The sequence below is a fragment of the Ceratotherium simum genome, chromosome 6 (assembly GCF_057802395.1).
Source record: "Ceratotherium simum simum isolate JZ-2026a chromosome 6, ASM5780239v1, whole genome shotgun sequence".
Taxonomy (NCBI): domain Eukaryota; kingdom Metazoa; phylum Chordata; class Mammalia; order Perissodactyla; family Rhinocerotidae; genus Ceratotherium; species Ceratotherium simum.
Window position 1 is genome coordinate 59,050,600 of NC_141905.1, and position 26,730 is coordinate 59,077,329.

Consider the following 26,730-nt stretch of genomic DNA (forward strand, 5'->3'; position numbering starts at 1 on the left):
TGTTGAGACTTTTACCATGACTGTCAAGTTTCTGTACATGCATCATTTTATTTAATCTGTTTAATGTGCCTATGAAAGAAGTCTGTTATTATCCTCATTTTATGCTTTGAGTAAACTAAAGCTTAGAGTAGTAACTTTTGCCACAATAAAGTTAAGTAATTTGTCTGAGGTAAGGGCTAGTCAAGTGTGGGGCTGAGGTTCTAACCCAGGAGCCACAGCTCATACTTGACTGCACACTCATGTACACACACACACTTTTGTGCAAAAAAAACATGTTTTGGATTGTAATTTTCCTTTTTCACTTAGCATTATGTTTTGAATATCGATCCATTGTATGGATAGGCCATAATTTTAAGAAATTACTCTTCTTTAGAATGTTTATAATTTTTTTTGTTTTTTGTTTTACTAATGTTGCTCTTCTTGGTAACTAAGCGGCTTAGATTTTAATAGCCATAGGAATGGAGGCATTGGGCCTGGGAGAGGTGAGATGGAAACTGAGTTTTCCTCCTAAAGCCTTAAATCTCGAAAGGTTGTACCCTCACTCACAGAGTAGATTAGAAAAAAATATTACTCAGACTTACAGAAGGAAAATAAGGAAGCTTGTCTGTTTTGCCCTGTGTTCTGAGTAAAGGGGAAAAGTTTCCTGGGATTTTGTAGCGACTGTTTTACCCTCATGGGGGTTTGTGTTTCATATTTATATTTACTGCATGGTCCAGAAAACATCAAACTTAAAAATTAACATTAATGCAGAACCACTCCATAGAGGAACACTTGTAGTCTGGCTATATGAAATTCCTACAGATAAAGCCCCACTGATGTTGAGCTCACTACCCAAAATTACAAAAAAAAAAAAAAAAAAGACAATGCCTTGAGCAAAAATTAAAGACACAGGAGACAGCAGAATTAACTCTTCAAGAACTTCAGAAAGTAGAACTATTAAATAATAAATATTTAGGACTAATAGGACTAGTTTAAAAGTAAATGCCACAATTATAATAATAAACATTAAGTAATAAAATAGAAATGTTAAAAATGATTAAAGATAAAAGAAGAAAAGAGAAATATAACAACAACAGAACTATTAAAAAACATAAGACCATGGAGATCAGGGGCACGCTGGGAGATAAATAGGATTTCTATAATAAAACCTTAGTTATGAAAATTTAAAAACTGATTGGATAGGATAAAATGCAAAGTAGGCAAATATGAAGAGAAAACTAGTGATGTGAAAGATGGATCTGAAGATATTGCCTTGAATGAATAGAATTAAGTAAAAGACTTGTAGCTAAAATACTCAAATTCAAGAAGCATAGTTTTTTTCTAGTAGTAAAATAACACTAAACACACACTTAAACACATTGTAGACACTTGAGAACCCCAAGTACACAAGAGAATATCTTGAGAATCAGCAGAAAGAGAGATTACTTACAAAGCAAAGGAAACATTTCTTAATAGTAACTATAGAAGTCAAAGTCCATTAAAGGATGAGAGCAATGTAAAGATATTTTCAGAGAAAAACTAAGAGCACGTGTGGAAGGAATTGTGAAATAAAAACATCGTATGATTATCTGGGGGACAGATACAAATAATGATTAACTTTAGACGTTTAGACAAGCACTCATGTTAAAATGCTAAGAAGAGACTAGACATGGAGTATAGAGCTTTCTGAGCACTAGAAGAAAAATAAAAACTTGATCAACCTCAAAAAAGCAGGAAAAGAAAAAAACTACAAAAAGTAGGGTAAATAGAAAGGAAGCACAAAATAAAAAGGTAGAAGTACTCCCAGATGTATCCATGATCACAATAAATGTAAATGGGCTAAATTTGACAGTTAAAAGACTGACATCGAGAGAATAGGTTAAGAATACACAATTCAGTTGTATAATGTTTGCAAGAAACACATCTAAAACATAATGACACAGAAAGGTTGAAAATAAAAGGGTAAGAAAAGATACCTAACCAAATGAAAATTGCTATGGCTATATTACTTTTAGACAAAATAGATTTTAGGGGTCCCCCCTAAAAATTCGACAGTAGAAGAGATCACTACATAATGGTAAAAGTAAAAATTTATCAGGAATATAGAACAATTCTAAATTTAAGTATCTGGTAACATTACTTCAAAAAATTTTATAAATATTAATATACAAAATTAGAGAAATCAATAAATCCATAAACATAGTGGGTATTTTACATGTACTTCTCAGTAATTAAGCAGACAGTAAGGATATGATTTGAACAATAATAAACTTGATTTAATGAATACATACACATAGCACCCCAAAATTTAGCTGATATACATTATTTTTAGGTACGGATGAGACGTTTACCAAAATTGACCATTTACTAGACTATAAAGCAAAATCAACAAATTTTGAAGAATTGATCTCATTCAGACCACAGTGTAATTAAGTTGGAAATCAACTTAAAAATATAATTAAAAAATATATATATACACATTTGGCAGACATTTCTAAATAACTTATGAGATGAAAAAAGCACAGAAATATGTATTTTCATTATTATTTCATTCCAAAAATAAAAATTTGTGAGATCTGAAAGTGCTTAGACACAATGACCAACTCACTAGCGGTGAACTCCTGTAGGGCCCAGACTGTGATTTTAAGATATTATTTTTCACTAAAATGAAGCAGGGCTTCTTGAAAAAAGTGGCTGATTCCAGCTGTGGGTAAGCTCTAGTGTGACAAGATGTCGTACTAGAAAGCAAGGAACTATCAAAGGCAATTTGGGGTTGTGTAAAAAGGACCTCAAAGGGGCTGCTGTTGGCCAAAGATAGTTTGAGCTTCAAGAAGAATAATTATTGCAGTGGACTGAAACACAACAAAGTCAAAATCTGTGTTTTTTTGTTTTGTTAAAATCAATTAAAAAAATGTTGGTCACTTTTTGGAGGATGCCTTGGAACTAATTCATTCAGAAACTGATAAGTAAATAATCAAGTATTCTGTCTTACCCATATAAAATTTACCTTAGAGTCACAAAATGATTGATGAGGGAAAGTTCATTATAAAAGAATTCCAGCTAATAAATGCAAAAAGAATGACAGAATTAGAATGTCATCATTTTGCAAATAGTGTATCTTAGCAGTGTTCATCAAAGGCTACTAAAAATCATTGGGTGAAAGTCTGATAGGGATGACTTTATAGTGGATGGCTCAGGCTGATAGTACCCGAACCCACTGATCAATGTGAACATTACAAAAAGGAGAAAATCAGACATTATTGCTCTCTGATGTGATGCAATAGGAAGTTTATAGCACCATTTATGACATATTCTTGCTATAAAAGACATTAAACTCAAATCCTATCAAGCCTTTAGATCAACCACCACTCTTTAGGAAGTACAGAGACTACGTATAAGAACTTATTAAACAATACTACAAGAATGCAATCAGCAAAGTCTAGAATATTGGAAATTCTGTAGGACAAGTAACCCAGTTCCTTTAACAAATAAATGACAAGATAGGAAGACAAAAACAAAAACAGTGTGACAGGTCCCTATAATTATATGAAAAGACCAATGCAGTGTGTAGATCTTTTTAGATCCTCATTTCAACAAACCAAGTGTTCAAAAAAAAAAAAAAAGAGAGACAACTGGCAAAATTTGAGCACTGGATATGTGATGATATAAGGAAATATATGTATATATTTTTTTAGATGTGTATTGGTATTATGGTTTAAAAAAAATGTCTTAATTTTTGTATACTGGAGTATTTAAGGATGAAATGAAATGATGTGTGGGACTTGCTTTAAAATAATCTAGTGGGGCTGAGAGTGTGTGCCCAGATAAAGTGAAGAAACGCTGGCCATGATTTGAAGCTGAGTGATGGATATTTGGGAGTTCATTATAATATTTTCTCTTTTTATGGATGTTCTAAAAATTCTGTAATACAAAAATAAAAACAGCAACAACAAAGAACTTTGGAATATAGCTAATTAAGTCACCAACTCAAGAAGTTAATCAAAGAAAAATAGAGTAATCCTAAAGAAAATTGAAGGAAGAAAATAATAAAGATGAGAGCAGAAATTAATAAGATAGAAAAATAAAAAGTAGAGAAGATTTATAAAACCAAAATCTAGTCCTTTGAAAGACTTATAAAGTGTAGATTTCTGGCAGGACTGATAAATTACAAAAGAAGAAAGTACAAATAAACAATATTAAGAACCAAAAAAGAAGACATAATCGCAACTGTAGCAGAGATGCTTGATAACAAGAAAGTACTGTGAACAACTTTTGTATCAATAAATTTGAAAACTTAGGTCAAAAGGCAAATTTTCTAGAGAAATATATTGCCAGACTGACTCAAGAAGAAAAAGAAACTTCAGTAGACCTTTAACATTAAAAAAAATGAATCATTTTTAAACATCTTCGCCAAAAATCACCATTCCCAGACAGTAGTACAGATGAGTTCTACCAAACATTTAAAGAACAGTAAGTCCAGCCTTGTACATAAATCTTTAACTTATATGTGTCTTATAGTAACCTTGGTAACCCAATCATGTAATTCCCAATATTAGGAAGGAAAATCATAGACTGATTTTGCTTGAATATATACACAAAATCATCAGTAAAGTATTGGCAAGCCAGGCAGTTGTCTTGACATTGTATGTTCCATATTTTTCCATTGATTTGAAGTGCCACATTTATTATAAAATGAATTTCTGTATAGATGTGTGTCCATTTTGGGGAGGGGTTATACTTGTGTGCTTCATCTGTCATTTTGAATTGAAAATCAAACTATTGAATCTTGCATTCAGGATATTTGCATTGAAATTTTAATATGTGCTTACATAAATATATTTCTATTGCATAGTTTTTGCAGATCATTTGCAGGGAATGTCAGGGTCGGAACTCAATATATACCTTGTTTGAGACATTTCATTATTCTAAAGAATATTTCATAGTTCAAACAAATGTAAGTTGAAAATAGATATGAAATAAATATATTGTCTGAATATTTTCTACAAAAAAATATTTTCCTCCTGTGCCCTCACATTTCTGTTTATTTACATATATGAATTGATTGTACCTTGCTTTCTTCCCAAAGGAATTTGAGATGGCTTTAAAAAGGGACAGAGGGGCAGGGCCGGCCTGGTAGTGTAGTGATTAAGTGCTCGTGCTCTGCTTGGGCGGCCTGGGGTTCTCAGGTTTGGATCCCAGGCGCGGACTTACACAGCACTCATCCAGCCATGCTGTGGTGGCATCCCACATACAAAATAGAGGAAGATTAGCATAGATGTTAACTCTAGGACAATCTTCCTCACCCAAAAGAAATAAATAAAAAAGGGACAGAGGGTGCCAGCCCCGTGGCGTGGTGGTGAAGTTTTCCCACTCTGCTTCCGTGGCCCGGGGTTCGTGGGTTCGGATCCCGGGTGCAGACCTACACACCACTTATCAAGCCATGCTATGGCAGGCGCCCCCCCATATAAAGTAGAGGAAGATGGGCACAGTTGTTAGCCCAGGGCCAGTCTTCCTCAGAAAAAAAAAAAAAAAAGAAGAGGAGGATTGGCAACAGATGTTATCTCAGGGCTATTCTTCCTCACCAAAAAAAAAAAAAAAAGGACAGAGAAATAAATATTACCAGACATCTCGGGTGGATTAATCGTTGAGTTTGAACACCAAACTTAAATTCTCTGTTTTCTGGAAAAGAGCAGAAAGGTACATGTTATGCTATGCCTATTAAAGGGACCATATGCCTTTGTCTGAGAGACATGCTTTTTTTCCTTCTTTTTATAAATTAGACATTGGATAAGATGATAGTTACTGTCAACTTTGATTTGCAAAAATAAGAAAATGTTTTCGAGATGAACATCTTCTGTATCGACCAACTGTGAAAGCTGAAATTTTAACATTGAATCATAGAATCTTAGCTTCTGTGGTGAGCTAAGCCTATGTGGTTTACTTTTGCTTTCAGAAAAATGCCAAGGATTGACTGGTAAATGTGAAGGGACTGGCAGAGTTGAAGAATCATCATTTTGCAACCATCATAATAAAGATTGGATCAGATTAGAATTATTATTGTGGGTGTTAAGTCTAGGGGGAAGTTTTGATGAGGAGCAGGATATTTGCATGTGCTTAAACTATTACCCCACAGACTACTTAGTTGCAAGGGAGAAAATACACGGTAATTATATAGTAAAGAAACAACAATGCCTTGACCAGGTGACCAAATTAAGATCACCATTGAAGGACAAATGGAAGTCATGTGCCTCCAGACGTGATGCCTTGAGAAGGACCCATGACCACCTGTGTATTATTCTGGCTGAGAATGTATAGCGTCAGTCTAATCATGAGGAAACATCAGACAAACCTTAAATGTGGCATGTTCTATTAAAAAGAGGGTGGGAGGGGGAGTTAGTTTTCCAAAATGTCGATGCCATAAAAGACAATGAAAAGCTGTGGAAATGTTCCAGAATGTAGAAAGGTGAAGAGACGTGATAACTAAATGCATTACCTGATTCTAAACTGGTTCCAGTATTGGAGAGGGAAATATTCTATAAGGACATTACTGGGTCAGCTGACAAAACTGGAATACTTATGTTAGATTGGATAAAAGTATCAATGTTAAATTTGCTGTCATTGATTAACTATATTGTTATTATGTAAGAGATTATGCATATTTACAGGAAATATACTCTGAAGTATTTAGGGGTAAAGGACTATGATATCTGTAATTTGCCCTCAAAAGGGTCAGAAAAAAAATTGTATGGTGTATGTAGAGAGAGAGGAAAGAGGGAACACGCATGATTGCAAATGGTAAAGCAAATAGGATAAAATGTTAACAGTAGATAAATATGGGTAAAGGGTGTACAAGTACTCTTTGTAGTATTTTTACTTTTGTAACTTATCTGTAAATTTGAAATTATTTCCAAATAACAAGTTAAGACAAAGTACATGGTTTAGTTTTGAGGCATTCTAATAAGGTAACAAAATGATAGAGCATAGAGAATTTGTTTTGGAAGATTGAATAGTTAACGTGCTCTTTAGGCATTTTCTCTCAAATATCAGATGTCTCAAGTGAGCCCTAGGTAAGTACTAAATCAAATCAATTCATGGTTGAATTATCCAGTGAGTGCCGTAAGTGCTAATATTCTCTATTGTTGATTGAAGAGGGATCCCTGTGTTTTAGATACCAAATGTAGACAAACAGCATTGACATTCTGTTATGAAAATGTAAAAGCCTGATTTGTTTTGTGCTAGTTCACTTACTCAGGAAGATGGGTCAGAAAGGTGCTTAAAGGAAATTACTAATATTTTCTCTCAAGGAGAATTTGAAACTGTAGAAGCAATTGAACAGGTACTCACATATGGTCCCAGTGTTCAAAAGTATAGTGTAGAAAAAATAATTTGAGCTAAAATATTTTAAAGGCCTATGATAGCAGTTAATTCCTCTCCATCATAAAGGAATCTGAATTTTTATCACCTTTAGAAAATGTAATTTTGAAAAGAATTGCATGCTGATGGATATTCCAGATAAATTAACTGCAAAATAGATCCCAAGTAATTAATTCTCCCCCTCAGTTAAGAAGCAAGTTGGACTGATGAAAGCACGTAGTAGAACAAGATGAAAAAATCAAAACTGGGTTAAAAGAGAGAAAGAAAATATCAAGTGCTATTAGTAAATACCTGGGTGGGAAAATTTTAATCCAAGATAGGTTTTAAAAATTGCGTATGGTAGGCACCCCTTCTCCCAAAGTTAAAGGCTTTTTATGCTTACAGTTGCAAAAAAAGTTCATAAAAGACAACAAGACTTTAAATTGAATGGGCATTATCTTGAAAGTCTATAAGATGAAGGTGCTCCTCTTTTTTGTGTCTTTTTTCAGTTACTATGAAAGAATTATCAGTATATTGGAGCATCTCCTACTGGCCTGAGAGCTGATTTGTTAAAATTTTAGGAATTTTGCAAACAGATTGTTAAACACAACCATTATTAAAAATTAAACTACATAGCTTATTATTAAATAAATTGCATTTATAAGAAGGTAATAAATACTTAAAATTCATCACTTCCTAATTAGTTTACTGCATTTTACTATGATCTGTGCTCTTGAAGTTATTCATATATCTCATACCTTTATGGTTGAAATACTATATCATGGTGTGCTACTTTGTATCTTTTTCCAACTCCTTGTTCAGTGATGTCACACTGGTAGCTTGAAGGTAGCCATTGTGGGAATATTTACACCGCAGAGATCAGCAAATGCCATAAATCAGGGCTTGATTTATTGTTTATTGATTATTTAAACTTAGTGATGGAGAAAATGCTAATACAAACTTAAAAGTGTCATGTCTTTAGCTGTTAAATTGTGCATAGCTCAAAAAATTGAGGATATGTTCTTCTGTTCAAAAACGATTATCTACTTCAGTAAAGAAGTCACTCACATTGTTGACCTCATTGTCATAATGAAAATATCGACCAGTACTCCAAACTACACTTGGAAAGCCAGTTGCTAAACATTTACCAGCCGCTGCTGGTCATGGCGTAATTGCATTCAGTGTTTTGGTAGGAAATAGATAATAATATAAATTTATTATACTGTTATTCACCTTTAGGAAATTGTGTCATGATAACATGTGCGCATTAACTAAGAAGAAAAAAAGGTTGAGTTCTAAAAGGCATAAGCTGTAGCACATGATAGTAATTTTAAATTTGAAGCCTGTGATATATGTCTTTGATATGAAGCCTTTGATATATGTAGATGAGAAATAGAATCACAGAATTTAGAGTTTGAAGAATGCTTAAAATTAATCCAGACCAATCTGCCTTACAGATGGAACTTCTTTCTCTAGTGTATCAGTCATCCAGACTGTATTTAAATTATTCTAAAGACAGCTCATTACCTGATAATAGTGTTGGAGAACTCTAGAAGTAGAGTTCTTTTTTTTTTCTTGTGAGGAGGACTAGCCCTGAGCTAACATCCGATGCCAATCCTCCCCTTTTTTCTTGAGGAAGAGTGGCCCTGGGCTAACCATCCATGCCCTTTTTCCTCTACTTTATATGGGACGCCGCCACAGCATGGCTTACCAAGCGGTGCGTCGGTGCGCACCCAGGACCCGAACCTGCGAAACCCGGGCCACCGAAGCGGAGCGCGCGCACTTAACTGCTTGCGCCACCGGGCTGGCCCCTAGAGTTCTTTTTTATATTGAGCTAAACTTTGTTTTTATTTAATTTCTACCAGTTGGTTCTGGTACTGACTTCTGGAGAAACATAGAAACATAGGAACAGAAGGGAAAATTTGTCTCTATAGAGCAACCAACTGTTTGGGTGTAAAGGTAGCTGGGATGTTTCCATTTAGACCTCTTTGGGCAAGAAGTATACCTTTCATTCCTTTAACCATACATTGTGTGGTATATTTTCTAGATTCTGAAGACTGTTGCCTTTCTAAACAGCCGCATCACTATTTTTTGGCTTTTATTGCCTTTGTAGAGGAAGTAAAAGCCTTTAGATCTTTTTTTAATGCAAATTGTACACAAGTCACGTCTTCTGTGTTGTTTGAATCTTTTTTTTTTAACCCAAAGCAGATCTTTGTTTGTTCAATCTTATATCTTCATATTGCTTTCAGCACAGCATTCCAGATTGTAGAAATGATAACAATTTGTAACTTTTATCATTTTTGGTATTTACTAATCCTATGGATTTTGTGTCAGTTGCAGATTTGATAACCACTCAATGTTTATTGTCTTCATACAAGTTATTATTTAACATGTTGAATTTCAAAGGGCTGTGGGGATACAGTTCCTACTTTAAATAACCCTCTCTAAATTCACTTCTACCCATTGTCATTACTTTTGTTGTTTAAGCAATTGTGAGTCCACCTACCAGTTCCATTAAGTAGCCCAGATTTTACCATCTTAAATACAGAAGTTTATCATGATGTATTTTGTCAGGTGCTTTGCTAACTGAGATCAAGATACACTATGTCTATTACACTATGTCTATTTCATTCTCTCCAAAGAAATATACTCTAGTGCTTCTATCTTTGAAAAGTAGGCATTTTTGAAAAATCCTGACATGGCTAAATGTTAAAGTCATATTCTTCCACAAATGGAAAGATAGAAAGAAAATCCCTGAAGAATGATGGGCTAGCTAATAATTAAGATATCAAAAGAGAAGGGACAAGAAGATCACTGGGGACACTTGATGATCGGGGCCGTGGTATGTACTTGGGCTGAAAAGAAAATAGCCTGTGCCATGAGAGCAGAGCTTTTTCACTGAGGAAGTATTCTGGATCAGGTGAAAATTTAGGGACTGGGAATGGAGGGGACAGGATTTGTTAGTTTGTTCTTTCCTTTTTATTATATCTTTCCTTTGAAATGTATGTGGTGAAATATTAACAATGGGTACTTCTGAGTATATGTAGATATTTCTTTGAGATGTATAGCACCTCCTATTTTCTTTGCTCTGGACAAACTAAGACCTACTTCACAGTATTATTTTGAAGATTAAAAGAGTAATTCACTGTGAAATTGTCTAGCATATTTCCTTGTATTTTATAGATAGTAGATAAAGTTTTGTTTAACCTTGTTAAATTATTTCCCCTTGTTAAATTCCATTGACCAACCATGGTGGAGGTTGTCAGGAAGTTACTAGTGTGAGTGTCTCATCACATTCCTTGGCCTCCACCCTTCTTTATCCTACCCAGACCTGTTTTATTGCTGCTGGAAGGACGAAAAATCTATAGTAGGTCACTTGATTAAATAGTATTAATAGAATAATGGCTTTCTCTTTTCCACTGCCTGTTTCTTTCCTAAAAAATTATAGTTCAAAAGCAGCATCTTCTAGAAAGCAGTTCCTGATTAGTCGTCTCATTTTCTATCCCACATTCAAGTTACTCTTAAAAATCATATTTATGTATGATTTTTACATACATAAGCAATGTATGTAAAAGCAAATGTGTTTTTAGGGGTCCTCCTTGAATATACTCTTCCATGTAAATTCTGAGCTCCTAGACTATGAAGAGGTTGTGTTTTACGAGTACTTGACAGCTGGCAATCACTGTTTTAATTCAGCTTAAGACGAGGGTACTTGTTAAAACAGTAGAGAGGAGTTGGGAGGTAGAGGTAAAGGGTTTTGGGAATATGAAGAAAGAGGATATATGGGTAAAATTCATGGGCTCATGAGTTATTTTGAAATTTACTTTTCTTAGTTGCTTACCTGATTAATTATTTTATGGCAGGTTTTACATTTAACTTGAGGGTTTCTATAGGGTGGATTAATAGGCCATCTACCTAGTCTTTAAAAATCTCTTGATTCAATACATTGTAATTAGTTTCTGGTAATTAAATCATTCTCTCTTTTTCCTGCAGATTGAGGTGGTGCCATGCAGCAAGAAGCAGAGAGATGCAGAGTTCGAGCCAGAAGGCCTGACATGGCACTTTATGTACCTAAAGCTCGAAGGGGTGTAGTACTCTTCAAGTCAGGTGATGAGGAAAAAAGCTGTGGTCCATCTAACTGCGTGGTGAAAGAGGATCAAAAAGAAGATTGTCTCTCCCAAAAGGAGATTTTTAGAGACAAACCTGAGGCTCAAAGACTAAGTTTTAATCCTGATAAAAAGGAACACAATCATAGGGAAGGAAAGAAATCTTCAACAAAATTAAGAAAAGATACATGCCTTCAAGAAAGAAATAAAGATAGGGTTTGTACTAAGAGGGGAACCACAGAATCCAAAGAAGTATTATCCCAAGGACGTCAGCAAAGAGGCTCAAATCCTGGGATTATACCTAGTGTATTTTTACAAAGACATTTTAAACCAAAGAAGGTGGAGTGTTTGGAGGTTGGAAGCACAGATGGAGCAGGACATGAGAGGTTGCTTCCATCTCAGTCTTGTTCAGAAATCAGTGAAGCTCAGGTTCTAAATAAACCATTCCAAAATGTGGAATTCTGTGATTTCAGTAGGCATGAACTAAGTGGGGAAACATTTGAAGACAGAGATTTGGAAAGCAGAATTGAAGCTGATGCCAGGGTTGTGGAGATACTATCCGAGTTTCCTAGAGTTTTTAGTTCTGTGTTGAAACCTGAGAGTGTGCTTGCACCGGTAAAACTAGACTCTGATTCTGGACTTGTACAACAAGGCATGCAAACATCAGGTGGAATGTTGAAGCTCAGCAATGGAGGCATCACCACTGTTTGTGTTCCTGGAAGTCCGGATGGTGTCACTGATCAAACTTGTGTAGACTTTGAAGCTGAGAATGTTGGTAATGTAGCAAACAGTACAGATTTCATCTTGGGTCAAAAAGGTATAGATTCCAGTCCTGAGGCTATGGGTTACATCTCTCATAAAACGACTGTAATCAGCAAATTAGAGGACACAAATGGCATTTTTGAGCCAACAGTGATTAGAGAGTATGAGGAGAATGACAACACTACTGATGAATTATGTGTAAAGTATGAACCTTCTGATACAGCTGTCCTGGCTCATGAAACTGATACAGATCATGGGTCTAAGAGTGTAGGTGACATTACCAATAAGGCATGTATGATGGACATTACAGATGTCATATCTGATCAAATAACTGTAGGCAGCCCTTGTGTAGTTGCAGTTAGAATAGCTGATGAGGACTGTAGCAACACAAGTAGTTTCTCAAAATATTTAGAAATGAGCGCAGATACAGCTCCTCTTCATGTAGCTGTGAGTGGGAATGACACTGAAAATTTCAGTAACCTGACTGCTTGCTCAGATATTTATGCTGGGAGTATTTCATCTAGTTTCACAGAGTCAACAGGAAAGTTGATAGAGAGCTTGTCAGATTGTGCTTCCTCCTTACCTATAAAGAAGATTGCTGGTAGTAATTGTAGCACTTTTTTGGACTCTGAACTCTGTATGTTAAATGGAACAAAAGTCCTTTCAGACAGTGCCTTGGGCAACGATCTAGATTGTACTGGTGATATAACAGAGGCATTGCATGAACTAAAAACTGCTGAAGAGTTCAAAACAAAAGAGGAAGATGACTCAGAGAATATAGAGTTTGGTGTATCCTTTCCTGATATAGAATCAGTATCTATGGAAACATCCATAGAACCGAAAGCAACTGAAACTTCTCACATGGAAGGAAGTGCTGCTGCTGAGGAGAGCTGGGAGTCTATGTTTAATGATGATGGTGACTGCCTGGATCCACGTCTTCTACAAGAGGTATGTTTAGTGGAAATTGCTTGATGCTTAGGTAATTTCTAGATTCACAGAACCTGGGATTTTGGGTGGTAATTTTGATGGACATTTGTGCACAGTCACACATGTAGTCATATTATATGCAATGTAAGGGTTCCTAAGCAATACACTAATAAGCAATAAACTAATAAGATTGTGGATTGAGAAAAGAATACCTGATAGATCTTTAAAAAGTAAAACATACAGGATTGAGCTATATCTATAATAGCCAAGTCCTGAGGGATCTCATTGAGTAGATTAAAGATAAATTTAGTGGATTCTGGCTATCTGCTGAGGAAATACAGAGGGAAACTTATTCAGAAGGGCTTTTCTGTGTTGACAAGATGTGAGTGTGGTAACTAGAGATGGCTGTCAGTCTATAATTAGAAAAACACTGTTCAGCAGCGGTTTTAGACCCAAATCAGGTTAAGAATTACTAATAATGCAGGAACTTAGGTGAATATAGAGGTTATTAAGAATCCAGGCATTGGAAGAAGGCCTTAGTTTGAGAAAGGAAGCAGTGTTTGTAGGAGTTGGCAAAGGGACTACTTGAGTGGGTAGAGGACACAGGTATGCATAGGAGAGAAAGAACAGCTTCCTACAAAAGAAGGGTGTGGCACACACAGCCTTTTATACACGGTAGGACTCAATAAATATTTATTGAATGGATGTAGGTGATAGGTAAGAGTTGGAGCTCTCTGCCTTTTTAGCGTGGCCTCCAGGGACTTTCAGAATATTGCTGTTGGAACTTGGTTTGTGTGTGGTAGCTTAGGGATATGGCTTGTGTATTTGAGGAGGGAAGTTCAGGTGTGCCACCTTGTTTTTCAGGTCTTAACACTGTTTAGGATAGGTGCAAAAGAATTTAGGCAACTACTCAGTGTTTTGAGGAGCAGAGTAATTTAGCCAAAGAGGACACTAGCATGACCTAAACCTGTAGTGTAGAAGCTGAAGACATCCAGTGCCTGGATGTTGTTTTTGGTTATCTTTGGAGGTGCTTGGTAGGAATGGAGTTCTATGTTGAGGGATGAGGATGGATGAGAGCAAGAAAGAAGGAGATGGATTGAGAATACAGGTAGCAGATCCAGTTCCAAACTATGATCTCCTGTGCTTTGGGTTTTAGAAGATACAATAATAATGTTATTAAAAGGTGTCACAAACCCAATAACATTAATAGCCCTTTGGTAACTATTATTCTTAATTTATTATTTATATTGCTCCACACATTCTTTATTAAAGACTAAACCATAGTGTCTACCTTGAAAACTTTCCGTTCAAAGATTTTTGGCTCTTTTCCCAGCTGGCCCATTTTCTTTGTTGACAATGGCTAGACATGGAGGTATGTGTAATACGTCTAATATGCAGGGAGGTATGCTGCAGAGCAGGGTGTGGCAGCCACTGGCATGTGAAGCAGTTTCCTGTGACATTTTGAAACTCTAAAACTGCCTGAGTCGGGTAGAGAGCATAGGTAGGTCATTATTGAGCTCCTGGAACTGTAACCCTTGATAAGTCTCCAAAGATGACACTTAATCTCCTTAAGCCGTCGTATGAGATGCCAGACACCTAAATTGGTAATTGATAAAGAAAAGGATATTGGCATGACTTCTTTTAACCCTCTGAGATATTGGTACAAGAACTCAAAGATTCTTGTTGTTTAGATAAAACTCCCATAGCCCCTGCTGCCTGCTGGTTTGCGGATCAGCAAACCTATTGGTAGGATGGTTCGTAGAATACCAGAAACATAGCATTGATATTGGTAGACACTAGTATCTGGTCCCTTCACTGGCCATTTCTGTCCTTGATTTGAGTTTTTAAATAGGCTACTAACAATGTATAACCATGGAAAAGAGAAGAGTAAAGGAGCACCACCCATTCCCAAACCATCTTCCCTCTGTGTGTGCTCACTCACCTTCGTACACTTGCTCTGTCTCCCCATCGTCTTTTGCAGAAATGCTCTCTGTTTTTAAGTAGAAAACCCAAAATTGAAAAGAAAAATTTATAATCCAACCACTAAAAGCAAATTATATGAAGTACATAGGGAGGAAAGTCCTTTATATCCCACCCCCTAGGGATCTCACTGGTAGTTGGTACCCCATCACTTTGCAGTTAAATAGCAAATATTGAGCACCTAGAGTTTGATAAACTATAAATTGCAAATAGATATATATTGTTATTATCACTACTGTGTTAAAGGCTCTGTGCTACATGCCAGCTTTTTTCTCTGCTCTAAAGTTACTTATATTTTATTTGGAGAGACAAGATGTAACCATGTGATTAGATAGTCACATAACAATCTGAAGGATAATTAATATAAAACAACCATATAAGAGATGTCCTAATACTGGATTTGATTGTCTGATGAGTGATCTAGACAATGGCTTCAAAAGAGGATTAGATCCCTGAGGACTAAACTGGTTGATGTCGTTTCATGTTGATGAGGCCATAGAATTAAACAAGAGATTATAATCCCCACTTCCGTAGATTATTCTATGTTCCTAATTTCTATTTTCTGTTCTATTTCTATTTTTTTAAATTAATAGATTTATTTTTTTAAGCAGTTTTAGGTTTACAGAAAAATTGAGTGCCAAGTATAGACAGTTCCCATATACTCCCTCACTCTTCTATTACTATTTTAATTTCTGTTTTCACAGTATCTTTTATTATTAGTTCCAGCTCAATTTTAACAGATTTATATTTAATATTTTTATTAAAATGTCTCAATTAACATGGTATTGACTCCCTAAGTGGGGATTTATATACTTAACTTGCAGATGCTATATATTCTAACACAGTCCCTTGGGACATCCAGTGACGAATCTGATTAAATTATATACTCTGTTTGTTGTTCAACCCGTTAGTGGATGATGACTAGATCTCCAGTTCACGCTAAAAAGAGAGAACATTAAGTGGATTCCATTGCTCATAGTTTGTTTTTTTTAAACAAACTATGTAGGCCTGACTATTGAAGTGGGTAGGCAACAGTCTAAATATATTTAAATATCAGACTTTAAATTCAGGTTAACTCCTAAAATTAAAAATCTCCCTTCTGAGCTCTGTAGATTTGTTGTATAATGTTTTTTTCCTCTGAATCTTCATTCAAACCAACAGCATTTTAATTTCTGATCTTTTTTCAAAACTAAAGAAAGGTAAACGGTTCTGGGCCTATATTGTCAGTACAAGGAGGGATTCTTGTCTGAAGCTTCACATTCCTGGTGTGCCTTCCTCTGTCCCTGTCAGGGCTTTTGCTTCAGTGACCTCCATGAGATGTGGTATGTGAGGTGTGGTTGGGGCAGATCGGGTAGGGGTATTGATATGCCTCATAATATTCATTCCATTTAATTAAGTCCCTGTTTAGTAACAATAGCAGGGAAGGGAAATTGCAGGATTGGCAAAGAACCAGAGTGTGCACTCTATGCTGGTCAGGAGAAAAATAGACAGCGACTGTATCCAAAAATTAGAAATTCATTTGTGTTAAAAAGCTTGGTTAAAGGTAGAAACATACCTTTGGGAGAATTAAATCTTGCCTACCTTTGATTTGAATTAATTTAATCATTTGTATCAGAAATTACTTACAGGCATGCTGGATACTCTGTTGCTGGGCTTTGGGAAGGAGTCCTAGGGAGGAAAAGAGTGACCCAGCTGCAGGCCTGACTATTGAAGTGGGTAGGCAACAGTCTAAATATATTTAAATTCAGACTTTTTTGTTCTGATGAATTTGGGGTTGGAGTGTGGGGAGGTGTAAATTTGCAATAAGGCCTAGATTTCGGGCAGAGAGAATTTAAGTGCGAATCAGCAACCTTATACAGAAGATCTTTTTGTGTGGATTGACCAAAGGCTGAGATTGTTAAGGAATAGCCAAGAGGATGCCCAGGCAAACTGGATACTAGACTTAAAGCACTAAGACTATATTTCTGATCCTTCATATGATGGGTCATACTATTATATTGCCTACATGGAACAAGATTGACTCATTTCTTGTAGGTCTGAGTCTGCAGTTTGAAGGTCAGAAGTACATATCTATTGCCTGTTGCTGAGATGGACGGATAGGCAAGGACTAATACTCTATAAAGTAATAAATAAGGAAAAATTTTGATGTGGGAGAACAGACCTGGATGTGCTGCAGGATTTTAGGGAGCATAAGGATCAAGTGGATCAGGGACTAGCGAAATCAAGCAGGAAGTGGAATGGCAATAAATGCTAAGTTTGTCTGCTTTGCAGTTTTTCTTAGGTCTCTTGGACAGCCATTCTCACTATCATAGCAGTACCTGAGTCAAGCTATCAGGACCAGTTTGGGAAGATTCAAACCTCTACCATCCCCCTATTTGACTTAGTTTTACTGTTTCAGGCTAGTCTACTCTTACCTTTCTACTTTATCGGTGGTATCTTTCCATCTGTTCTTTCTAATCATGTTGGGAAGAGAAGAAAATACAGATATTTCTCCCTGCCTTCTCCGTCTTCCTAGTTCACTACAAATTTAATCTACAACAGTGTTTTCATTGTTTAGTGAAAGCATCTTCCCAGGAATGCCAATATCAGGCTACCATGTCAACCTTTCTGTACTGTCTGAATAGGAGCCAGGTCCACGTTGGTTCAGGATATTTACTTGGTCCCTGCTTATATATTCATGTGCCATACATTACCATTCATGGGAGAGAACTAGAACTCTCAAATTTATCCTCTGGCACTGGGATCAATAAATGATCATCTGACCAATTGTTAGGGCGCTATACATGTCTCATTATTGTAGCTTTCTTTTTTCTTATTTCATTTTGCCCATCTCCTTTTCTGCTTCCTTGTCCACTTTCCCCCTTTCTTCTCTTTTACTGTGCCTTAATCCAAAGTTATGGCCATGGCTTTCTCCCACTGATGATAATCAGAAGTATTGAGATATTGCTGATACTTATTCTAGAGAAATCTTTAGATGGCACCTTGCATGGCGTTCTACCCATTCTGTGTTATAAATTTGTGAAGCCAAAGTTTGCATTTCTGGCCTTGGTTTCTTGATAAGGTCAGTGGAGGCATAGCTTAGATATATTAGATAATTTTATTTTCAGATAGGGAATACCATTGAAGACATTATCTACTCTTACACTTAGTGTATAAAATGTTGCAGTTTAGGGTCTGACTTTATTTTTCTACTTTTGAAAAGGACTTATGCCCAAAACAGTGTAGAAGAGGGCTGGAAGCTATAACTTATGATGTGTATTACACACTGTAGTATTATTATTTTTTTAGGGAACTCTTTTTGGATGTTTTTGAACTTAGGTCATGAGAAATTTGAAAAGACTTGAAATACTTTTTATTTTTTTTAAATAAATAGTGTTATTTCCCTAACTGCCAAAGATAGGAAGTTAAATGGGTAACACATTTTAATTCTAGCTTTTGATTTATTTACATTACCATAGACCAACATGAACAATTCTCAATTTTCTGTGATACTGGAATACCTTAAGTAGAATCAAATCCAGATAATCCCCAAACCTTCTTTTTTTGTTTGTAGCTTAAGCCTGGTCTCCAATGAAATATAAAAGTGTGTAGTAAATAATAAAATTTTAAGTTGATTTTCTTCAGTAGAAAATGAGTTAATTAGCAGTTAAGTAGCCATAAGATAACAGTGGAAGAAAAAAATAGAAACAAAATAAAGGGCTTGAATAACCTAAACCTACATAATTGAGAATTGACTATATGGGTTAATTCTGTAAATAATTATGTAAGTAGGTATGGTGACGTTTGAAGCAACTGCAGTAGTGTTAATACCAACAACTTGTGGTCAAGTCTCTGTTATCCTTGTCCCGGTAACTCCTTGATGTCCTCCACATTTAAATTTGTTATGGCCATAACTGTAGTTTAACGTGGTTTATTATGCTTAATTTGATTTAATTAAAAGTACCCACAAAAATGTTCTTATTCCTACCTTGGAAGATCTGAGCCAGGATTATGTCATAGCCCTAGAACTATAAGCCCTAGGAACTAGACCTTTAACTTAAGAGATAGAACTGTACAAGTCTTTTTTAAAAAGTGTCATGTTAGCATTGAAAATGACCTGTGACGTAATATAGTCTAGCCCTCTTGTTTTATAGGTAAGGTAACTAAGGCCCAGAAAGTTTGTTACTTACCTAGCTAAGGTTAGTGTCAGAGTTAGCACTAGAATTCGAGTCTCCTGGTTTCTAGCCCTGGGCTCTTTCCATGACGGGAAGCCTTTGTCTCTACCTAACAGGTCTCAGCCAATCAACAGAAATTGTACAGCTATTCTGTGCCCAGCTCTGATCTTGGTGATGTGAGGGATAAAAGAAAAGGATAACAGTGTTTAAGGAGCTTATAGTCTTGTGGAGCTGATGAGATTTATTCTCAGAAATGACTGGAAAAAAATGAGAATTCGGTTTCATTGAGTTGGAAATGCCATTGTTTGTGAAATACATCATTATTTTTTGTATCACTAAGAAAGAAAAAAACTTTCACACAATGCTTACCCTTTAGAATTTTTATTTTATACATATTGAAAGAACTCTTTTAGACTTAGATATAAAATTTTATCATATATCATTTCTTACATAAAGAAAATGTAGGTGAAATAACTTGCTTAAGGTTTTCCTAAAACTTAATGTTTACAGTCCAACTGTTTCTAATAATTTCTTGTCTCAGTTATTGATATTGGTGCCTTTTTATGCTGATTCATCTTCTGTGCCATCAAGAACTTTGGTGATGCAGCGTTTTTTAAAAGAATACATAAAAGGAGCAAAAATCTTTGTTGCTGAATTCTTAAACCACCTTTGCACTTACATAGAGGTATTCTTATATCCGGATTTTCTTCCACATTGCTGACCAACCTTTCTGCAAGTTTTACTACTGGTACTTTTGATGCTCATGCATGTGCAGGAAAAGCAGTGACAATATGCATGTTGTAAGATGCATCTTGATGTCAGAGATGTTGAAATGTGAAAAGATGTGTATCTTAGAACTGATGAAATATGATATATATCCAACTGCTAAGTGTTAACAGTATTGTAGTATAGGGAAAGGAGAGACCACAGATTGGAGTCAGCAAGGAAAGCTTCAAGAGGAGATGAAGATTGAAGTTGAATCTTAAAGGAGAGGAAAGATCAGGAGCAGACAAGGCATTCCAGGCTGTGGAAACAGCTTGTAAAAAATACAGAATGTTCTCAGATTTAGGTCCTAAATTTGTCACTCTGAGAAGTTTAGATGGTCTATTTTGAAATTTTATTGTTGTTGTTTTCTTTTTATAATTTATTAATTTGGATTTTCTGCCTGATTTATATAACCAGAGCAATTAAAGTTTATTGGTAAAGGGAAAGAAGGTGTCAGTTTTTTTTTTTGAAATTTCAGAATGCCACCCAGAATCATTTAAAAACTGTATGTTGCATAAATCAAATCCTTATTGATGAGGGCTCTATGTAGAATCAGTCTTGTTAACATGCCTTTGGACAAAGTAATTAACTTGAGGCATGTGCTTTTTTTTCATTCCACAAATATTTATTGAATGCCTAGTTTGTGCAAAATAATGTGTGCAGTGGGAGGATATAGGGATAAATATGACATGTCCCTTATAGTTGAATTATAGAATCAGAATGTTGATGAGGAAACAGAAACTCCAGCTTTACTCGCTGTATTAGTTTGCGAAGGCTGCCAAAACATAGTACTCCAGATTGGCTGTGGCAAAGTACCACAGAAATTTGTCTTCTCGTAACTCCGGAGGCTAGAAATCCAAGATCAAGGTGTCAACAGGGTTGGTTTCTTCTGAGGCCTCTCTCCGTGGCTTGTAGATGGCCGTCTTCTCCCTGTGTCTTCACATGGTCTTCCCGCTGTGTCTGTGTCCAAATTTCCTCTTCTTATAAAGACACCACTGATAATTAGATTAGGGCCCTCCCTAATGGCCTTATTTTAACTTAATTACCTCTTTGAAGACCTATAAATACAGTCATATTCTAAGGTACTGGGGGTTAGGATTTTAACATATGAATTTGGAGAGGATACAGTTAAGCCCATAACGCTCCCCCAGTCCTCACGTTATTCAGTGTAACCACACTGAACTGTTCATGGAATACCACACTCCTTTTTTGCCTTTGCATACTTCTACCTATGGTACCTTTCTCTGCCTTTTCTCTGTATTATTTCTTTACTTGGGCAGTGAAGAAGAATGAGAAAAGTTCATTTTCCTCTACCCACTGGTAGCACTTTCTTCATTTTTATAACTTTATTACATATTAAAATTCTTTGTTCAAGTTCTTTTTCTAATGTACGTTAAACATATTAAATGTTTATTGGATGGGCGGTTAGGTGGTCAGGATAAGGTTGGAGGAAGAGACAGGTCTAGCTGTAATATAAGGTGTTGTGTAATGAGTACTGTAAAAGTAGCACAGATGAGGTGAATGCTGTAGAAGTATAGAGGAAGTGTCAGATTATACATGCTTTGGGGTATTTAGGGAAGGAATCATAGAAGAGGTGACATTTGAGTATGTCCTTAGAGAATGGGCTGGTGTTTTGAGATGTGCAAACTGACATATATCAGCACTTGCAAAATAATGTGAGCAAAGCAATAGGCAGGAAGAAGCAAGATTTATTTAGGCATAGTGAGTATTACTCTGTGGTTGGAATGTAGCATATTTTAAGGGATGACATGAGATAAAGCTAGAAGGGTAGTATATTAGTTTACTATTGCTGCTTTAATAAATTACCACAAACTAGTGTCTTAAAACAACACAAATTTATTATCTTACGGTTCTAGGGGTCAGAAGTCCAAAACGGGTCTCACTGGACTAAAATTAAGATGTTGGCAGGGCTGTGTTCTTTTCTAGAGGCTCTAAGAGAGAATCCATTTTCTTGCCTTTTTCAGTTTCTAGAGGCTGCCTGCATTCCTCGGCTCATGCTCCCTTCCGTCTTCAAAACCAGCAATGGCCAGTTGAGTGTTTTTTCTATCGTGTCACTCTAACACACTGACTCTATTGCCTGTGAGCTGTTCTTCTTTTAAGGACCCTTGTGATTATACTGGGCCACCCAGATAATCGAGGATAATTTCTCTATTTTAAAGTCAGCTGATTAGCAACCTTAATTCTATTTGCTACCTTAATTCTCCTTTGCCATATAACATATTCACAGGTTAAGGGAATTAGGACATGGACATCTTTGAGAGGCCGTTATTCTGTCTACCACCGGACAGTTGGGGCCAGATTATAAGAGCTTTAAATATAGCCGTTGAATATTTTTGATCAAGGGAATGATATGGTCAAAGCAGTGTTTTGGGAAGTTAAATCTATAGTCTGTATGACATCTTCTCCCTCCCTCCCTCCCTCTTTCCCTCCCTCCCTCCTAGAACGGCTTATATCCATAAATCCTTAATCAGAGAGAATTAGTTGTCCTGAACATTGATACACCCACTGTTTCTGATTTTGTTCACTGTAAGGCTATTTCGTCATGTTATGGAAGGAATACTAGACTAGCAGTCAGGAGACCTGAGTTATGATTCCAACTTTGTCAGTAATTTGACTTGTAACCTTAGGGATATCCTTTAGTCTTTCTGTGATGCAAGTCTCCATCTTTGTAATTGGGATAATAGAAACTGCCCATCTGACAGAGATATAAAGATAACCTTATTCCAAAATAATGTAGCATATTTTTATTTTTTGTCTGTAGAGAGTAACTGGCTTATAACTTTAGAACTTTTTGCTTTTCCTTTTTTTTCTAGAAGAACCAAGGATCAAACAAAAAATAACATAAAATTAGAAGCTCAGTGATACGTGCCTAGCTGACCTTCTACTCTCTCCACCCTTTTTTCCCTCTACAAATAGGAATCAGGGCAATTATGTCATAGCAAGTCAGGTAATATTTTATAATAGACTTGTTTTCAAGACCAGACTATTAGGCTGTAAGAGTCTTAAAACCCTCACTTTGAGGAAGGTAATTTTAATTTAGTTGAATGGTTTTGTGGTAGCTGGTTATGCATATGAAGGAACACTCAGATTTCACTTATGCTTTATAAATAGCAAGACAGACCACTGGTAAAAATCCTAAAATGTTTGTGATTCATAACTCAAAGTTATTTGCTCTGAGTTATTTACAGACTTTCCCTTGGTCTATAATAGAGGATGGGGGCCGGCCTGGTGGCGTAGCGGTTAAGTGTGCGCGCTTCACTTTGGTGGCCCAGGGTTCACATGTTCGGATCCCAGGCACGCACTGATGCACTGCTTGTCAAGCCACGCTGTGGCGGCGTCCCGTATAAAGTAGAGGAAGATTGGCACAATGTTAGCCCAGGGCCAGTCTTCCTTAGCAAAAAAGAGGAGGATTGGCATTGGTTGTTAGCTCAGGGCTAATCTTCCTCACACAAAAAATAAATAAGTAAAATATAATAGATCAGGAGGAATCAAATTCGAAACCTCTCCCCCTGTATTGTTGCCTTATTAAACATTTCTTACCCATAAAAAAGAAAAATATATATGTGGGTCTTACAATATGAAGGTTTCACGTTGATGATATAGCAAGTATTGCCTCAGTACATGTGAGTCTTACAGTAAACATTTCAGTTGTCTGCAATAGAAATATGATGCAAGCTACAAATGTGAGCCATGTGTATCAAGTTCTCTAGTGGCCACATTAAAAAACGTAAAAAGAAACAGGTGAAATTAATAATATATTTTCCATCTAATATATCTAAAATATCATTTCAACGTGTAATCAATATAAGAAATTATTAATGAGATATTTTACAATTTTTTTGTATTAAGTCTTTGAAACCCAATGTGTACTTTATACATAAAACACATCTCAAGTCGGAGTAGCCACATTTCAAGTACTCAGTAGCCACTTGTGGCTGGCAACTACTGTGTTGGACAGTGCAGGTCTGCTGCAAAGGTATCTACATAATCAATGCATCAAATCTTTTAGTCTGCCATGTCTAATCTCTCAATGACAGTGGTCCTGCCCCCCTCCCCCTTCCTTTACAGTGTTGCTCTGGTCCTCACTTCATACCATATTGTCCTCTCTTAGACATTTCTCCCTTCTATGCTGCATTTTCCTGTCTCCTTTACTCTGCCAAGGCCCCCTTGCATGTTTTTTGAGATTCGCAGGAGAGAAAGCGCTATTAACAGTATCCCATCTACCCCTGTACGTCCATTAAAAAACGTATTACCAGTAGAAATGTAAGCTAATCCCAACAATATCGGTACCATGGGGAAATGAAGTGAAGTTCTTCCTCCTCTTAGGAATCCCGGAAGTTAGGAATCCCTGAGAATAGTGGAGTCTTGAGTGTTAACAGGAAAAACTAGTTAGTAACTTGTAGGTTTTATATCTATTGTTCCATGAAATGTAGAATGAGAATTATATGTTTGGCTATTATTAACACTTTGCATTTAATCAGTCTCAGAAGCCAAAATGCTTAATAGTTACCCCACAAATGGAATATAAGTATACAAGTTCAATTTTGCTGAGCAGCTTAGAGCAAAGGACCATAATCATATTTTCTTGCCAGATCATCCTGCCTCTCTTTTCCTTCCTCTTTATAATTGGTTCTTAGGATTTATATTTCCAAGGTATTTTGTAGTCGTGTATTGTTTACCTCTCACAATGCATATTTTGGCCCCAATTTATAAACGCATGGACATGCAGTGATTTGTTTTGTTTGGTTTTTGCAAAGTAAAAGTCAATGCCAGAAATCCAAAAAGGAAATGAAGAAAACAATTCCATTTACAGTAGCATAAAAAAATATTTAGGAATAAACGTAACAAAAGAACTATAAAACTTGTACTCTGAAAAGCTACAAAACATTGCTGGAAGAAATTATAGAAGACCTAAATAATGGAAAGACATCCCATGTTCATCTCTTCTTAATATTGTTAAGATACTTACCAAATTGATTTACATGTTCGATGCAATCCCAGCTACCCCCCCCTTTTTTTGCAGAAATTGACAAGCTGATCCTCATATTCATATGGAAATGTAAGGGATCCAGAATAGCCAAAATGATTTTGAAAAAGAATATAGGAAGACTCAAACCTCCTGATTTCAAAACCTATTATAAAACTACAGTAATCACGACGCTGTGGCACTGGCATAAGGATGGACTTCAAGTGATTGCAGGCTCCCCTTGTTTCTGGGGCTCTGAGTTATTCTAAACTGATACACCAGCCCACTTTAGGGTTTTGTCCACTTGTGCAGTGGCCACTTCTTCCCGTGGTCTGCCAAAGACAAAGCAGTTTGTGTTGTGCTTCTCTTTGGAAGGACTTGTCATTCTGTGGATTTCAGTTTCCTTGGTTGTCTTGTATACTCAGCTGTCTGGTGAGCTCAGGAAAAGATATGATTTTGTGGATCAGCTGGTCTTTTTTCATTGTTACAGTAGGAGGAATATTCTCATCCTGCTTTCTAAGCAGAGTGGAAATAACATGGTGCTTGGCCTATAATAGATTTAGCAGTCAGTTAAAATTTGTTTAAAATGGTTGAATTCCTTGAATACTTAGGTGCCAGGCAGTATGCTAAGCACTTACTGCATCATATCATTTAATTTAATCCACATTACTTATCTATAAGTGTAGGTGCTGTTACTATTCCCATTTTTTTAGATGTAAAACTGAAGCTTAGTGGAGAAAAGGAACTTGAGACACAGCAATAAATAAACATTTTTGTTGATTTTACCCATATCACTTTCCCCAATCCCTCCTTCCTGAGTAAAATTCTTGAATCCATTTTTCACTTTTCCAAGGAAAGGAGATAGATTCTTGGCATTGTAAGTTTTCATTTCCTCACTTGATGGGAAAAGAGGCACAGTATAAAAGAGGGAAAGCTTGAAGGGATCTAGGTGAACTTTTGATTAACAGAGAGAAGACACTTTTGGGTCTGAGGGCTTTGGGGGGGTCAATGCTAGCATCTAGGTTTTATAACAGGTGAGAATAACAAAATGGCTGTGATGGCTTTGCTGCTGCTTTCCATTTTTCCCTTACTCTGCTCTTGCTTCCAATGTGATATAGTTAATAGCCTTCAGTTTTTTCATAGGATAGTCGAATTTTAAGTTTTTTTCATTACCATTAATTCCTTTACTAACCTGCTATGTGGGAATGTCTTAACAAATTGCTTTGAATACGCTACATTCAACAAAAGGTGGACTAAGAAAGTGTTTTCATTTCTAAAAATTTTGCTTTGTTTTTGTTCACTTTCAGAAAAGAAACTATGAGATGAGCCTGATCAATAAGCTCAAATAAAACAAATGTTGTTAATTCATCTCTTCAGCTATTTTCTGAAATTTGTTTTCTGAAATGTGCGATTTGTAAATCACCACATTAATCATTTTACATTTTCTCACACAGTGGTTGATAGATGCAAGTTAAGTTTTACGCATTGCCTGTCTTTGCTGGAATTCCAGCATCTTTTCGAGTATTCCACGTGTTTAATATAAACTGGGTGATAGACCCCTGGTCATTATTGTATTCATAAACAGCATTAATACAGAGACAATGCTCAAGGTTAAGGAATAGGAACATGGAGACAAGGAGGAGGATTGTTTATCTATGGTAGGATATTTTATAATGCCCTGGCTTGATGTAACAGTTGTTACATGCCTCTTCCTCCC

The 26,730-nt window shown here is 36.1% G+C and overlaps 1 protein-coding gene across 6 annotated transcripts in view; it reads left to right on the top strand.

Annotated features, from left to right (window-relative positions):
* The window catches only part of R3HCC1L (R3H domain and coiled-coil containing 1 like), a 94,839-nt gene that overhangs the window by 52,679 nt on the left and 15,430 nt on the right, over positions 1–26,730 (top strand). For 5 of the 6 annotated variants that reach the window (XM_087432400.1, XM_087432398.1, XM_004427929.3 and 2 more), the window contains one exon: positions 11,326–13,148. In XM_087432400.1, the coding sequence (XP_087288526.1) occupies positions 11,340–13,148 (1,809 nt within the window). In that variant the 5' untranslated portion in view covers positions 11,326–11,339. Of the gene's footprint in view, positions 1–11,325; positions 13,149–22,011; positions 26,382–26,730 lie in introns of those variants that run through there. The other variant, XM_087432402.1, reaches the window with a different exon arrangement.